General features: G+C 44.9%; 1 protein-coding gene across 1 annotated transcript in view; it reads left to right on the forward strand.

The window, feature by feature from the left end:
- LOC114002464 (phospholipid-transporting ATPase FetA-like) overlaps positions 1-15,370 on the forward strand; it is a 74,921-nt gene that overhangs the window by 4,651 nt on the left and 54,900 nt on the right. Inside the window, exon 2 of the mRNA XM_027748433.2 lies at positions 7,467-7,525. Coding sequence (XP_027604234.2) covers positions 7,467-7,525 — 59 coding nt within the window. The remainder of the gene's footprint in view (positions 1-7,466; positions 7,526-15,370) is intronic.

Raw genomic sequence — 15,370 nt, forward strand, 5'->3', positions numbered from 1 at the left:
AAGTGATTGCCAGCATAAATCCTCTCCAGCCACAGCAGCCAGAGACTCTCCGTAGAAGAGGGGCCATCCAGACATTAAAACTGTGTGGTTTTGTAGCGTGGAGCCCTGGAGAGCCCCTCCTTTGAGTCAATAATAAAAGACGTGTTTGTTTACCAGGCAGCTGGGCATGTTCCCTCTCTGAGCTGGGCTTGGCTCTGACCTTCCTCTCCCCATTTCCATCCCACCGTGTTTTCATGGCTCCTCCTGCCCCAGCCGTGCTTACTGAACCCTGCCAGGCTCTGGCTGCAGTTCAGGGCTGGGATGGGCTTTGGTTTCGTACCGCAGAGCAGCAGTCACGCCGGCACCGGTCAGGTTACAGTGTTGGGTTGACACTCAGGTAATGGGGGTTCAGCAAAGGTCTGTGTCCCAGGCTGGCTGTGAAGTATGGATATTTAAGCACCGTGACCTTCCAGACCTGTCACATGGCTCACCTTCACCCACCTATCCTCTGATCCATATTAAATGCCAAGCTTCTTGGGTAAAGATCCCTGGCTTTGGTTTTGTATGGAGTTCACTCATTGCAGCTCTGATCCCAGGAAGTCACTGCTGGGTTATGAACGTGAAATCTTATGGTATCAGTGCTATAAGAAATAATCCCATTCTCTTTAACACAATGGCAGGGTCTCTACCCAGATACAGCACCTGCAAATCGAGACACTTGTTGCATGGTTCCTTCATCTCTCAGGATTGCAAAAATGGGCAATTATTGCTTTAAGGTGCAAGGAGATTTTGGCTATTAGCTTGTATAAGAACCTTCCTAGGAGAAAAGATTTTAGTTGCCTAACACACTATGTGATGACTTGCCCTCTCCCATGGAATTGCCTTTCAATTGACACTGTAATTGTCTGTTTTTTGAGAGGAGGATAGAGGTAGTGACTCACCATGGCAGAGTTCATTCAGTCACTTGTGCACATGGAGGAACAGTCCAGCAAAGACCAGAAGACACGGCTGGGATTTCTCTGCCTGCAAAGAGACGGGTGATCTCCTGGGTGCTGGATGCGAGGTCGCACTTGTGCCATTGCTGAGAGGTGATGCCAAAAGCTGGGTCACACAGCAATGATGAGGTGCCCAAAAGTGGAGACAACAAAAGTTGAAGGAAGATGGGACAGGAAGAGGTGGCAGGAGGCACATCATGAGATGTGAGACTCGTGGAGGTCTTCTGAGCTTATAACCTGTTGGAGGAGAGATTTGAATTACAGTCTCAGAAGGGTCAGTTATGTGCCCTTGGGATCAGAGTAACTGTGTTGCAGCTTTCACAACTTGATAAAGGTAACAGCTTTGCTAAGAACCATGCTATATGGGAATCCAGGGAGATGAGTCCAGCTCCTGGATGCCACTCTTTGTAGCTGGTCCAGGGCAGAGTTTTTCCTCTTGAGGTCACTTCTTTAAAGGGTGGAGTAGAGATTATTATTTTTACAGAGTTTATGTTGTCTCTCTTCTGTTGTTAGGGTTGGTTACGCAGATGCTCCCCTAACTGGGCTCTGTTCATTTCATGCATGAGGTATCAATGCCTAGTTTGTATAGGACTTGGCAAAACCAGGCAGATCTTAATTTCCCATTTCTTGAAGCCACAAGACCCAATATCTACAAAAGCATGTTAAAAGCATTGCTGTTGGCACATCCTCCTTAGCATAAACCAGAAACAAATTTCCAGGCTGTCTGACCAGATTTTGAGTCTAACCTTTTGCAGGACTTTTCCGTGCAGCAGTCCTAAATGAAGAAGGCTGGTGGGCTGGCCAGTTACATTTATAGCTGATTTTTGGCATGGGTTTAATTTTATTACATACAGATGTTATTCTGCGGTTTAGCTCCTAAAACTGTCTGCCTGAGAAAACAGGCACTTTCCCAGTGACTTGGTCTCAGTGGTTAGACCAAGAACTGGGCACTAAGCCATATTTATGTGCGCTGAGTTTCCACTGATGAATAATTTAAAATAGTGTTCAGTGGCAGTGAAACGATAACTTGGAGCGCAAATAGCATTCCTGCTTTCCAGTGAATGCAGTTTGCAAAAGCAGAACATTTGAGTTGCTTAGAGATATTAAAAAGTTTCAAGAAATTAAAAACTTCTCATCTGATATCCCTACAGCTTTCCCCCTCCCTTTTTCCTCATTGCTTTCAGAATCAACAGGGCATGATAAGACAGGCATGCTTGGATCTGCAGCCAAAAAATCCTGAGTTATGGTTTCCAGACAAAGCTGGTGTAATGCTTGACTTTTCCTATATTTTTGTTTATTATGATCATCCAAGAGACTTAATTTCTGTCCAAACTGTTCCAAAACAAAAAGGAGTCACATGGTCTATGGTAGTTGAGAACTGCTGGGTTAGGAGGCACAGCAGTAGGATCTCACAGTCCTCAGCTGGTAAAAATGAACCCACTGAGGCAGTGTTTCCCTGTGTGTGTGGTCAGAGTGGTTCTCCTTTGGTGTAGCCAGAGGACAGAAAGTTCTCCTTGCTGATGCTGTTGGATGAGGCTCCCTGTGCAATTTATTGTGGTTTTTCTTGATTTAGCCAAAGGTATTGGCTGTTACCCAGTAGGAAGAATTAAATTCTCATCACTAGAAATTAGTCTCATGTTTTGGCCTTTAAGGACATTGCCTCTGAGAGGGATGGATGGCTATGGCAGCCAGAGGCTCCATTCAGTTTTTGAACCAGGTTCAGAGTTATCTGAGGCCTTCAGAAATGTGTTGTCATAGAAAACCTGCCCTTAGGTGCCATATGATCAGGCATGGGAATGCAGTGCCTTGATTTTAATTTCTGTTCTGTTTCATGTCCTGCTGCTTCATGTTTCTGTGCCATCCCTGAGCCATTTGCAGCCATTTGTGTGGCTCACATAAAAGCCATTTGGAGAATGTTATCTCTCACTGTGCTGAGAAGCTGGTCTCCTTTCCTCACTGGAGCACACGCATATGTCAGCTTGTTTCTAAGAGCATATGAGACCCTTGAATTCAAATTCATGCGTTAAGTGCCTCTGCCCTGGTTGCAAAGACCCTGGGGGCAACCTGAGGAAAGGGATGGCTGGCTCCTTACTCTCCCAGCAAGCCCTGGTAAGAGCAAAAGAGCTCACACTGCTGCCTGTAGCACTTGGATTTCTGTTTCTGCGTGCAAAGCAGAAGGTCACTGAGGACTTCAGAGACTCTTAGAAGCCTGTGTGTGACACTGAGGCTCTGCTGTGTAGCCCAACAGGCTTTCAAGCTCTGTCATCTATTCCTATTTACATTAACGCCATTTATCTTTTCTGTGCCATTTCTTTAGACTGGAAGCCCCTGGGGAAGGGAGAAGAGCAGCACTTACTGTATGGCAGGAAACATGCGAGTGTTGGGAAGTTCTGTTTGTAACAAATAGCTTTATCTTTCATCGGCTTTGATAATACTGGTTGCTCTCAGGAAGATTCCTGAAGGAGCACATAACTCAATAGTTGAAGCCCAGCAAGTCTGGACCCCTTGAGCTCTGCTTCTGTTTTCCTCTGGGACACCAGATAAGTCACTCTGATCTCTCAGTACTTTGTTCTTCCCATTGTGAAGGATGAGAAAAATGTGCCCAAGGAAAGCAGTGAAGGATTAAGCACTTTGAGGGCCTTGAATGAAGCCTCTGTGGTTGGTCCAAATCACCCAGTTGGGGCAGATGGGAGCTGATTCCAAAGTGACTGACACAACTGGATGTGCCTGAAGAAGGCGAAAAGCACATTTGCCTGCTAACATAGCTTTACATTAGTGTTTAGAGGGCTTGATGAAAACAGCCCACAGACAGAAACCAAAAAATGGTGATCTGAAAAATGGCTTAAAAATTAGGAATGCTGTGTTATCTATAGGGTCATTGGAGGGAAAGGAGGAAGGATAGCAGTTCAATGTACTGAACAGCTTAGACGTTTGCTAATGCAAGAGTGAACAAACAGGAAGAACTAGATGTCTCAACACATCATTTAATAGGTGTAGCAGACACGTGCTGTGATAACTCATGAGGCTGGAATATTAATAGAAAAGAATAAAGCTAATTCTGTAAGGTTAACAGAGGTTTTCCTTGTATGACTGCGTGGTCTGAGATGCAGTGTGAAGAAAGAGATGAACAAATTGCAGAACTCTGAGTAATGCTACAAGGGTAAATAACACAGCCATTGCAAACCGAGAAGAGCAGTCTTCCATGAAAAAAAAAATAATAGTTTTCCGAGAGGCAGGGCATGGTGGCAAATGAAGAATTCCAGCTGTGCAGAGACAGGGTTGGAGAGGAGCGTAGAGGAACCTGACTTGTTCAGTTGGCACAGAGTTTTGGTGCAGAGATGGGCAATTTTTTGTAGCTAGAGTGGAGGTTGTTCCAGAACTGATTCCCTCCAAAAGGGAGGGAATGGGAGGAGCTGGCTGGTCCTGTGAAAGCAGAAGGGAGTGTAAATAGGAATAATTATGAAATGATGGGATGATACTTAGGAAAAAGTGACAGTAGGAAATTGTTTGAAAATGACTTCAAGAAGGAAATCTTCAGTAAATACGAAGAACTAGTAACTGAGATCTCATGGGAAGGAATTCTAGGGTGGAGGGAGAATTAAACAGAGCTATCATTTCCTTAAATAATTGATATTAGGGGCACGTATAATATTAATTGATCTTAAGAACACATATGTTATTATTTGATATTAAGGGCACATCTAGAAGTTATCACCTTTCAGGGAAAGGCTCAGAAGGATGAGCAAAATGGTAAAATCACAAGCTCCACATTTGCTTCAAACAGAGGAAGGATGCCTCTAGAAGGTGCAAAACAGCTTGTTTTATCCAGGACAAACAGTGTGGCAAAGGCTCAACGTGAGAAAAGGCTATCAAGGACATAAAGGACAATAAAAGTTGTTCTGTAAGAGTTGGGGTCTCTGGGGTTCTGTAACCCTTCTAGTAAGAGGGAGATCAAAGACAGTTTATGTCTGCTGCTCAATGCAAAAAAGCCTGGCAAATAAGCCTAAGAAATCAGAGGGGTTTTGTTGTGTTTATTTTTTTTTCTTTTTTCCTTTTTTTTTTTTTCTTTTTCTTTAGACATCTATCATAATAGTTGCCAAAAACAGAGGAGAAGGGGGGAGGTTTTGAGCCGCAGTAGAGAGAGACTGGGTTGGCTGTGTAAGGTAAAGTATGCCCGAGAGCACTGCTGCCTTTGAGAGTTTCTGGTGCACAGGCAGGCAAAGTTCTGGAGGCTGGGAAGAGAGCAAGCACAGCATCTATCTTGAAACAGGAGAAAAAGAAAAGCTGAGCAATTATAGATAGATTGGCTTCACCTGAGTAAAGGTTAAAACAATCCAACGAACCACTTCAAAGTAATGAGAAGTGTGTGTGTGGGGAAGAGATGATTAACAGTTAGCAGTCCTGAAAAACTGCATCAAACCAAAATTAATTCTGTTTTAGTGGTAGCCAGAGGGCTATTGAAAAAGCCTTAGATAGCTGCCGTGTATCTTGACTGTCACTTGTGGCATTTTTGCAAGTAAATGGGAGATACATGCTTGATATAAAATCACAGCACAGTTAGTGCCAGATTTTTCAGGGGGAAAAAAAAGGCATTAACAATAGATATAGATGACTGATTATGAAACTTGAGAGATCCATCAAGGCTATATCCCATCCTGAGTCTGGTATTCAATATTTACTTCTACATCTTGGCTGACAGAATAAAGAACACACTTAGTACATCTGCGAATGGCACCTCGCTGGCAGAAGCTACGTGCACACTGAAAGATAGGGTTAGAATTGGCTACTTAGAGAAATAGTCTGAAACAATTTGGATGCAGTTTAGCCAGGAAAAATTAAAGATTTGCATTCCCTGATGAGGCATTGGCTCTGCCAGAAAGGATCTGCCAAAATGGATCATATTCTGAAGAGCCTCTGCATGCTGGCAGGGCATAAGGATATTACTTTAAATAAAACGTCTAGGTGAATTCTTACATATAATATGCATTCTCTGCAAGGGTAAGTGGAGTGTTCCTTGTGCTCTGGTCAGCTTTGATAAGGCCTCAGCTGCAAACTATGGCCCATTTTGGCCACTGTGCATTCAGAGTGGGTTGTACTAGCTGGGAAGCCCACTGGAGTGGCAAGACTGATGGTATTACTGACAGATTTATGCAAGAAGTGACTGAAGAAACTGGAGTTGCTTACCCTTGGGAAGACTACCATAAGGCATAACAGCCCTCGGCACATATGAACTCAGATCACAGAACCACAGAATCCCTGCACAGGACAGTTTCAAGAATCACACCACATGCCTGACAGCATTGTCCAAACACTTCTTGAACTCTGGCAGGCTTGGTGTTGTGAGCACTTCCCTGGAGAGCCTTTTCCAGTGCCCAGCCACTCTCTGAGTGAAGAACCTTTTCCTAATATGCAGCCTAAACCTCTCCTGACACACTTTCATGCTGTTCCCTTGGGTCCTGTCACTGATCACCAGCAAGAAGAGATTAACACTTGTAAGGAAGCTGTGGACTGCTATGAGATCTCCCCTCAGTCTCCTCTTCTCCAGGCTGAACAAACCAAGTGACCTCAGCTGCTCCTCATGTGGCTTCCAATCTAGGCCCTTCACCATCTTCATGGCCCTCCTTTGGATGCCCTCTAATAGCTATTATATTTTTCTTATACTGTGGTGCCCAAAACTGCACACAGGACTCAAGTGAGGCTGCACCAGCACAGAATAGAGAGGGACAATTCCCTCCTTTGACTGTCCCTACTCTGTGTCCTTGGCAAGTAGCACAAGGAACTGAGGGAAATAAGAAGAGCACCTTTCACCATCCCAGGAGAAGATAAAACCTCCCTAAATTGAAGTAATTTTATGTTAGATAATGAAGAAAAAAACTCCCCCAGGGGAAGGAGACTGCAGTCCTAGAATAGGCAGTTTGAAGAACAGCCATCATGGAGCTTTCTATGACATTTATTGGAGTGACAGGTGAGACTCTGCCTTGAGGTAGAGGGTAGATTTGATGACCTTTTGATATCCCTTCCAGTAGTTTTTGATTTCATGATAGCTACGGTGGTGGTGTCCCATCTGTGGGATGATGCTCAGAGATGCACTTGTACTGGAGGAAGGGCACCAGCAGTAGGCTGATGGCAATAGCTCCAGAGACTTCAGGGGGAAGAGATGGAGCAGGACAAGAATAATGAGCACCGTTAGTTAAGTGGCAACTCTTACCTGAGAGTTTACAACCTGTAAAACCAGCACTGGCATTGCAGTGAGTTATGGGTAGGGGAGACTTGGCATAGGGTGTTAGAGTGCTATAGGATCAGTCCACAGCTCTGCTCCATCAGTGTCACCACCCTCTCCAGTTCCCTGACATGGGGTAGTTGGCACAGGGCACAGATTCACGGTGCCATTGCCTTTTAGCAGCTCTGCTTTCATTTTCTGATGCTTCATTTGTATCTGTATTGACTCCACTTGCCCTCAAGCATGTCTGATGTGTTTCTTCTTCTTTACAGAGGAAGAGAGACAACTTCAAGCAAACAACCGGGATTTTAATCTGCAGTTTGAATATGCTGTAAGTAACCAGCGTATGTTGTTTCATGGAGATGTAGTCACAGATGTGGCTGCATCTGCTTCACGTCTTGAGTGTTGTTTCCAGGGAGTGAACAGAACTACACACCAGCCGTGTATCTGCAAACCAGGCAAACACATGCCAGGTGAACCATCAGAAATGGATGGCTGCTGAGTCAGCCTGCAAAATGGGCAGTTGAAGGAGATCCAATCCTGGAAAAGCATGACATAGTGGTATTACACTTCCAGAAAATTATTTGTGAGTCAAAGCATTTGCAGGATCAGGCTCCAAAGCTTTTCAATAATGGAACCGGGGGGGGGGGGGGGGAACAACACATGACACTTTACTGTGGAAATGTGTCTCCATTTAAAGTAAAACATGAAAGGAAATGTGTCAGTTCCTCAGCTCTTGGAGTGAAATCCTCTCTGTCAGGAAGGTTTTGAATCTGGCCCTTGTGGCTTCCTGCCAGCTTTTTTGCCAACTCCTTAACAGCCTACTTAGGTTCACATTGTGCAGTTAAATCTGTGACTCCAAGGCCTTGACACGGGCTGGCTGTGACCGAGATGTGCCAGGCTAATGTGCCAGGGAGCCCCTTCAGCAACTTGATTTCTGAAGCATGTGCAACATTTGTTGATGCAATGTGAGGAGGAGGGCTAGCTCAACCACTAGACGTGTCCTGCCTGGCCCCAGGGTCATCCCCTCCAGGAGGCCATCCTGAAGCTGAATTCTTTCAAAGTGTTTGCAGCTGCCAGTTAATAGTGAAATTAATTTTGTGCATTTTTCTCCTCTGAATATCTGAATTCCAGTGGTGAAATTAATGATTCAGTTACTTACAAGTATTTTTCTTGGTTAAATCTAAAAAAACTCATAATTTTAGAACACTGTAACTTCTCATGAGGTCAACAGTCTGACTTGCCAACAGATTGGACTAATGGCAACATTAGCTGGATGGTTTTCAGTGGTCATTTTTCTTCCACAAACTACATAACACAGGTTAGAGTCTTCGAAGGTCCAGAGCTGCTGCATGAGTCCTGAATGTGAAATAGATGGAAGTTAATATATGTAAAGGACTATGCAATGTGAATGTCTTATCAAGACTGGTGATTTGAGACTGGGAAAGTGCACTTGATTTGCACAGAACCTGCCCATAGCATAGTGGGGTGGGTGTTACCACTACATATGGATTTGTCATCTTCCATTGAGTGATTGCTATGTGCTGTAAGGGAGCAGGAAAGTAGGAGGGAGATGGGCATTGGTGTCAGGGTAGAGAGAACAAGCAACTCTTCTGGTTTCGAGCCTATTTCTGTGAAAAGCCATTCATAAAACTGACTTTGCATGACACTGCTTCCCAGCTGATTGCTTACATGCCCAGGGATTTGCAAATAGCCACACTTAAGTAGATGACTTTAAGAACTCTTCAGAATTTCCATAAGTTTATGATTAGGTGTTCAAGTGAAGGCAGCCAAAAAGCTAGCTCAGTATAATCTGTTAAAACTTGGCAGTGAGTTTCAGTAATCCTGCCCCTCATATTAGTCAGCTCTGGCTCATGATTTCAGGAGTCCAGTGTAGACTGAGGCTTAGGAAATCCAGAAAACTGCCACAAAAGAGACAAGCCTTCCAGTGGTAAGTGGATGGTGAGGTACTAACAGACCTTAGGTGGTGATGCAAGCACTGCCCTAACTGTAACAGCTGTACATCCTCTCCTGGGCTACTTATTTCCAGTAAGTCCTGGCCAAAGTTCAGTTTGTTTAACCCTGCATTCCTATGGCGTATGAAAAGGACTAACGTTGCTCATAAATTGCTTCAGATCCCATGCTATAGATTGCTGGATGCATCTGCAAATGCCAAAAAGAGAAATAGTCTCCTGGTACCCTCCCATAAACGTACACATGATGCTCCTAAAAGTTAGCTCTTCCAGGCAAAGGTCAGATTTGGGCCCCTTCCTAACGTTCAGATTTGTCTGAACATCATGGGGTTGCACTGCTAAGCACGTGGATGTGGTCCAAGGAGAAAGAAAACCCACCAAGATCCAAAGGAAACTCACCAATATTACAAAGTATTTTAGACAGTAAAAGCCGCAGGAGTGAGGTTTAATTTACTTGGTAACTTAAGGCCACATTAGCCGTGAAACCTATAGAACAGGTTCTTGTAACAATGCTAGATGAGGCAGTAAATGTTTCTTTAGGGTGAGGCAGTTACTGAGAAAGGCCAGTAAGGAAAAAGAAAGGGAAATGCAAACTGAGCTGTTGTGTATTGCCTTACTGCTGCAGCCAGGCTCCACGTCCCAGCTGGTGTGAAGGTTTGAGCCTTTCGCTAAAAGGAGAGTCTCTATTATGTAGGCATAGATCAAAGGTACAGATATGCTTTGTCCTCCTTTAATCTCAGTGAGAACAGGGAAGTGGGAAAGTACAACCAGAGGTGGGTGTGTTGTCCCTGAATATCGCTATCCCTGGTGGGACTTTGTCCCTTCCCGATGCAAAGTTTACAGGATATCTGTGAAGGGAGAAAAGAGGAGCTGATAAAGACTTGAAAACTCTATTGTGTGTGACATCAGCTCTGGCAGCTGCTGAAAGCTGGCCCTCCTGGTATGAAGTGAGACTCCTGAATATGCTGAAACCAGCTTTGCAGGATCCTGATGCTGCACTGTGGAAAGCCATGTCAGCCAATGCGTGCAAGGGCATGTCCAGATCCATCACACCAGAACTCGCAGAAAACTTCAGAGGGCAAATTCCCTTCCAGAGCTCATCAGAAAATACACAAGTTGCTAAACTGCAGAGTGTCCCTGCCATGCTCCTCCAGCCACGGAGCCTCTCTAGCTGAGCAGGAGGGTTAGAAAATAAAACTAAATTCAAAACAAAGTGCTGTGCAGTTAACTGGAAGGGCTGAGCGTGAAGGTAGGTACTACCCACCAGCTGACAAAATTAGTTAGGAATGACTCAGAAACCAAGTGTGAATGAGTGGCATGCAAAGGCACTTGGAACAGCACAAAAAAGGACTCAATATAGGTCAGTAAAAATGAGAAGTCAAGTCCTAATCCCATGTTTATTCACGCTGCCAGTGGAAAGATCCTTCTTGAATTCAGTAAGAGGTTTGTCTGTGTAAATAAAGTGAAAAGCAGGGTGGCAGATGTGGTACAGAAAGATTTAAGGGCTTTAATCAAGGTTCTTATCTGAGTCAGTTTAATCTGTCTGCACTGTCCCCAGTCTGTCCGCACTGTCCCCAGCACAGCTACAGAGGAGACTGCCCATGTGGGTCCACCACGATGGGCTCTACATCAGCATTCTCAAGAAGGAAATCTCTTCTAAAGGCTTTTAATGTTTGCTCTGATCCCAGTTCCCTTTTATTTCTTCGCTTTCACATTGGAATTTAGCACAGCTGCACTGGGACATCATGAAGGGCTGTGAAAACAACTTTGAAATTGGCTTTCAGACAATAGGAGAGGAAATTCAGGGCCTATGAGTCAATGACAAATTTCATCTTGGATCAGGATTCAGGGTCAAACATTCTTTTGTCAAACCAGCAGCAAGGGGGCCACTTGGACTCTGCTTCTGTTTTCTTGGGTCACCTGATAAAGTCTTTAGTGAAATAGGAGGGATGTATATAACTTCCTATGGCCAATACACATTGCCCTTGGCTGGATCAGCAGCTGGGTTCTTATCTCTTTGAAATTTACTCAGAGAGCAGGGAGCTCCAGTAGTGGATTCAGACTCTGCTTTTGAAGCACGTTCTCTGCATGCTTTGATCTCAGAAGGATGCCTTGTAGGTTATCCTCAAGGACCTTATCAAAGTGGTCAGGGTAGTGGCACCAGCTGCCCTGTCTTCCCATCTCAAGCTTCAAATGCCTCCCAGTGTCCTTCATGCTCAAGACCGAAGGGAGCATCGTCTGATCAAGTGACAAGTGGTCTGAGCAGCCTCTGAAGGAATAGATGCAGCAGCAACCTGCAGTGCTCCTGCATTTAGAAAGGTGTTAGCTGGATTCATATAAAGACCAGCTGAGGCACTGCCAGGGAGCAGCCAGAGCAGGGCTGCCCTACAAGAGGGCCAAGCTGGGAGTGCGTGTGGAGGTGATCCCAGCTCAGGCAGAGCCCTCACTGACCAGGGTGCAGTCCTGCAGCATCTGGCTGAGGGAGACAAGGCAGGATGCTGGTAATGGGGCCCATCCTGACCATCCCAGACAAGGTGAGGTGATGAACCAGGTCCAGGGCCCGCCTGGGGAGCCAGGAAGGAGCAGTAGTCTGTGTGACAAATCCAAGGTCCATTCAGGAGGTAGAGCTGGATAGGTCTATCTGGAAAACTAGGACAGATGTCAGTCTGGAGAGAGGGACTCCTACAGTGTAGCTTAGGTGAGGATAGAAGGCTCAAGGCTGGGCTAAAATGAGCTCCTGCGGTTGTGGATGGAGACACCAGGTGAGGTCAAGGCCCTTAAGGCATATTACAGCCCTGATAAGCACGTTAAGGTTGAGCTGTGCCAGATGTGAACTTCACTGAAGTCTGTATATTCTTCTTAGGACCAAGTCCTTCACTCTTCATCAGACTAGACCTCATGGGGACAAAACTCTGACCATACTAGCTGGGAATCTTGTTGTATGAGACCCTAATGAACAGAGTACAGTGGTAGGGAGTTTGCCTCCTTTGCACCACTCAGCAGTGCCCTGCCCTTCTCTACTCCTTCCTTCCAGGCAGCAGCTCCAGCTACTGAGCCGAGCCAGGGGAGAACACAGTGTGGTCAAAGAGGATGAGGTCCTGTGCTTGGCCCACCTGTGAGTAATGACATGAGGTTGTCAAGCCTTGGCACCTCTGTGTCCTCCTTTGCACCACCATGATGAGGACACTCGCCACAGGGATGATTAACTGCTCAGTAAATGGGATAACAGCAGGCAGAAGGAACAACATAGGAAAACACAACCAATGACCACATTTTCCTAGAGACTTTCCTGGAATACCGAATATGTGATGAGATCCTGGAGCTCGTTTTATTAGTACTGCCAAGAGGGGGCTGAGGGGTTAGATAATGTAAGACATTCCCATTGTTTCTGCGTTAAAAGAAAAAAAGAAAAAAAAAAGAAAAAAGGGGAAAAAAGACCAAAAATTGTTGTTTGGTTTTAGTTATTTTTATTTCTGGTGTTTGGCCAGTCTTTTACTCCTGGGAGTTTATTTTTTTACAGGGACCTTTACAGGGACCAGATTAACACCATTACATCCTGTTGGCCTTTCTCAGTCAGGAATAAGGCAGTGAAATTTGAAGGCTTAAAACTGATCTGATCTGACTGTTCTGTACTCCCTGTGGAAACAAAGCCTCTGTGGCACCATGTGCACTGCTACATGAGTTTGTTAAATATCTTCCTGAGCACATTCACAGCCCTATGGTCACATATTCGCTTTATAGCATCTGCATGCTTTCCAGTAGTGCTGCTGCAGTCAAACAAAATGCCATGGAATTGTGCTCCCACTGCCTCCTTGCAAGGCTTTATCAAAACACCTGGGAAAGACATTTCTGCTTCTCAGCTGTTCATTGGTCTGTACCTAGTGCTACACGGGTACCAGGGAAATTGCCACGTGTTGTGGCATAACACCTCCCTGTGGGATTGCTGAAGTTTTGCTAAAATTTGCTTTGGGCTAGTTTGTCCAGCTACTGGGAACTATTATTTCACTGAACCAGGGGTATAAATTCAGAGGGTCAGTACCCTGCCATACCCTTTAGTCCCCCATAATCTAGCCACAAAAGCAGCAGTGTCTCTTATTTCCAGTGACTTTTGTGGCGAGGAGATGATTTGTTTGCTCAGCGAACAAAGGTAGGAACCATCTGCTGAGTTTTGCCTGCAGTCGGACGTCACAGGCGGGCTTCTGAAAACACCCCCAAAGTAACAGCTCATCCTCCAGATCTGGACTTGTGTAACTGTGGCGCGATGAGCACTATTCTTAGGGACAGCATTTTGGTGGAGTCACACCTCCAGGAGGTGTGAATCTAGCCCCTGAAAAGAGCAGATGAGAATAATCCCTCACCCACAGACAACGTTGCTCTGGTGTCAAACTTCGCATCTGGAGAGCTTGAGGCTGACGGTGGGTAACCACGCTCAAACCTGTCCGTTTAGGACACAGGTGCATGCAGGGACTGCCCTCAGAAAAGCAGAAGTCTAGGGCAAATCTGGGAGTAAGAGTAAAGCTCCCCATTCCCATCTTTGTGCTTAGCCCATAGGGCTGCTTTGCTTAGCTGTTGATTTTTATAAATCTATAGGAAAACCAGAAGTTCTGGTAAGGCCTCTCAACACCTAGTTGCTGTTAAAAAGGTTTTTCCTCTCCACGACTTTTTCTCTATGGGAGTCTCCCTCGCTGAAGGCAGAGCACGGGGAATGTGAGGCAGATGATGTATTAGAGGCGTTGCTTATAAAATGATGGCTGCATATGGAGTATTTAACACACTGCGGTGCTGTAGGTTCCCAAAGCACCCCTCCCACCCCAGAGTCACGTTCTGGAACAGCTCAAAAGAGTAACAGGGGGTGATGGTGTTCAGCATCACATAGAAAGGTAAGATCAAGAGCAAAGATGAACTGAGATTTCCCTGTAGTCAACCAAGAGCCTGAGCTATCAAAGCACACAGCCCTGTAGTGTTCCATGAAAACATAAATGATACCTGAGTAAACTGGACTTGTTCCTAGAAAAGAGAAGGCTTCAGGTTGACCTGATTTTGGCCTCCCAGTAACTGAAGGGACCCCACAAAAATGATGGAGAAGGACTTCTATAAAGAGCATGTAGTGCCAGGGAAAGGAGGAATGGCTTCAAACTGAAAGAGTACAGTTAGATTAGATACTAGGAAGAAATTCTTTGTCATGAGGGTGGTGAGGCCGTGGCACAGGTTGCCCAGAGAAGCTGTGGATGGCTCATGCCTGAAAGTGTTCAAGGCCAGGCTGGATGGGGCTCTGAGCAACCTGGTTTAGTGGAAGGTGTTCCTGTCCGTGGTAGGGGGATTGGAACAACACGATCTTTAAGGTCACTTCCAACCCAAACCATTCTGTGATTCTGTGATACCTTGCAGAGAGTTCAACTGTATCCATGATGTGGGAATGCAAAGCTTTGAACTGGAAAGGCTGAAGGTTTCCCTAGTTTGTCATTATAATTTACCATTGATATTCTTTTAGCCCTTGGGGTCCATGAACAAGTTATGTGTTGAATTAGAAAGCTTCATAGTAGTTATGAGGGTTTTTTTCAGGTGATTAGTTTTAATTATAGATTCCAGAACAATGAGAAAATCCATGATAATACTCCCTGTCCTTATTCTGAGGTCTGAAGTGTTCCAGTGTCCCAAAAGACAGTGTGTGCCCAACAGTATCATGATCTTGAACAACTACGGAGAATACATTGGATATCCAGATTCCTGTAGTTAAGCATTTGGAAGCTGTTATGTCTGGGGTTTTTACCATGCCTAATGGCAATAGGAAACAAAGTGAATGGCTGTGGTTCATTCGGTGGTTTTCCTGACGTAACTAATGGACAGAAATAGAAGACAGGATTTGAAATAAACCACTCCCATTCTTTTCTTATTCCCCTCTGAGATTTTTGCAGGCAAAGATCTATGAACTTTATCTGAGTGTTTACTGAGTAGTTTTTCCCATGTTGTATGTGACCCTCTGAAATCTGTTGATGCACAAAGGTCAGGTCCTCTCCACATACTTTTTCCTGCAGCTACTGTTTTCTGTTTCATTTTTTTTTTATTTTTAAAGTAAATGACCGTGATACTTTTCTTCAGAAAAGTGGGCAGGAGGATATTTAGATCCAGTTTTTATTAAAAAATCTGCTAGACTCTGTGTCTGGTGGACACAGTCATGTCAAGCAGTTTAGTTCTCATTATGC

Source organism: Pipra filicauda, unplaced genomic scaffold (genome assembly GCF_003945595.2).
Source record: "Pipra filicauda isolate LSUMZ 115617 unplaced genomic scaffold, ASM394559v2 scaffold513_size392548_pilon, whole genome shotgun sequence".
Classification (NCBI taxonomy): Eukaryota; Metazoa; Chordata; class Aves; order Passeriformes; family Pipridae; genus Pipra; species Pipra filicauda.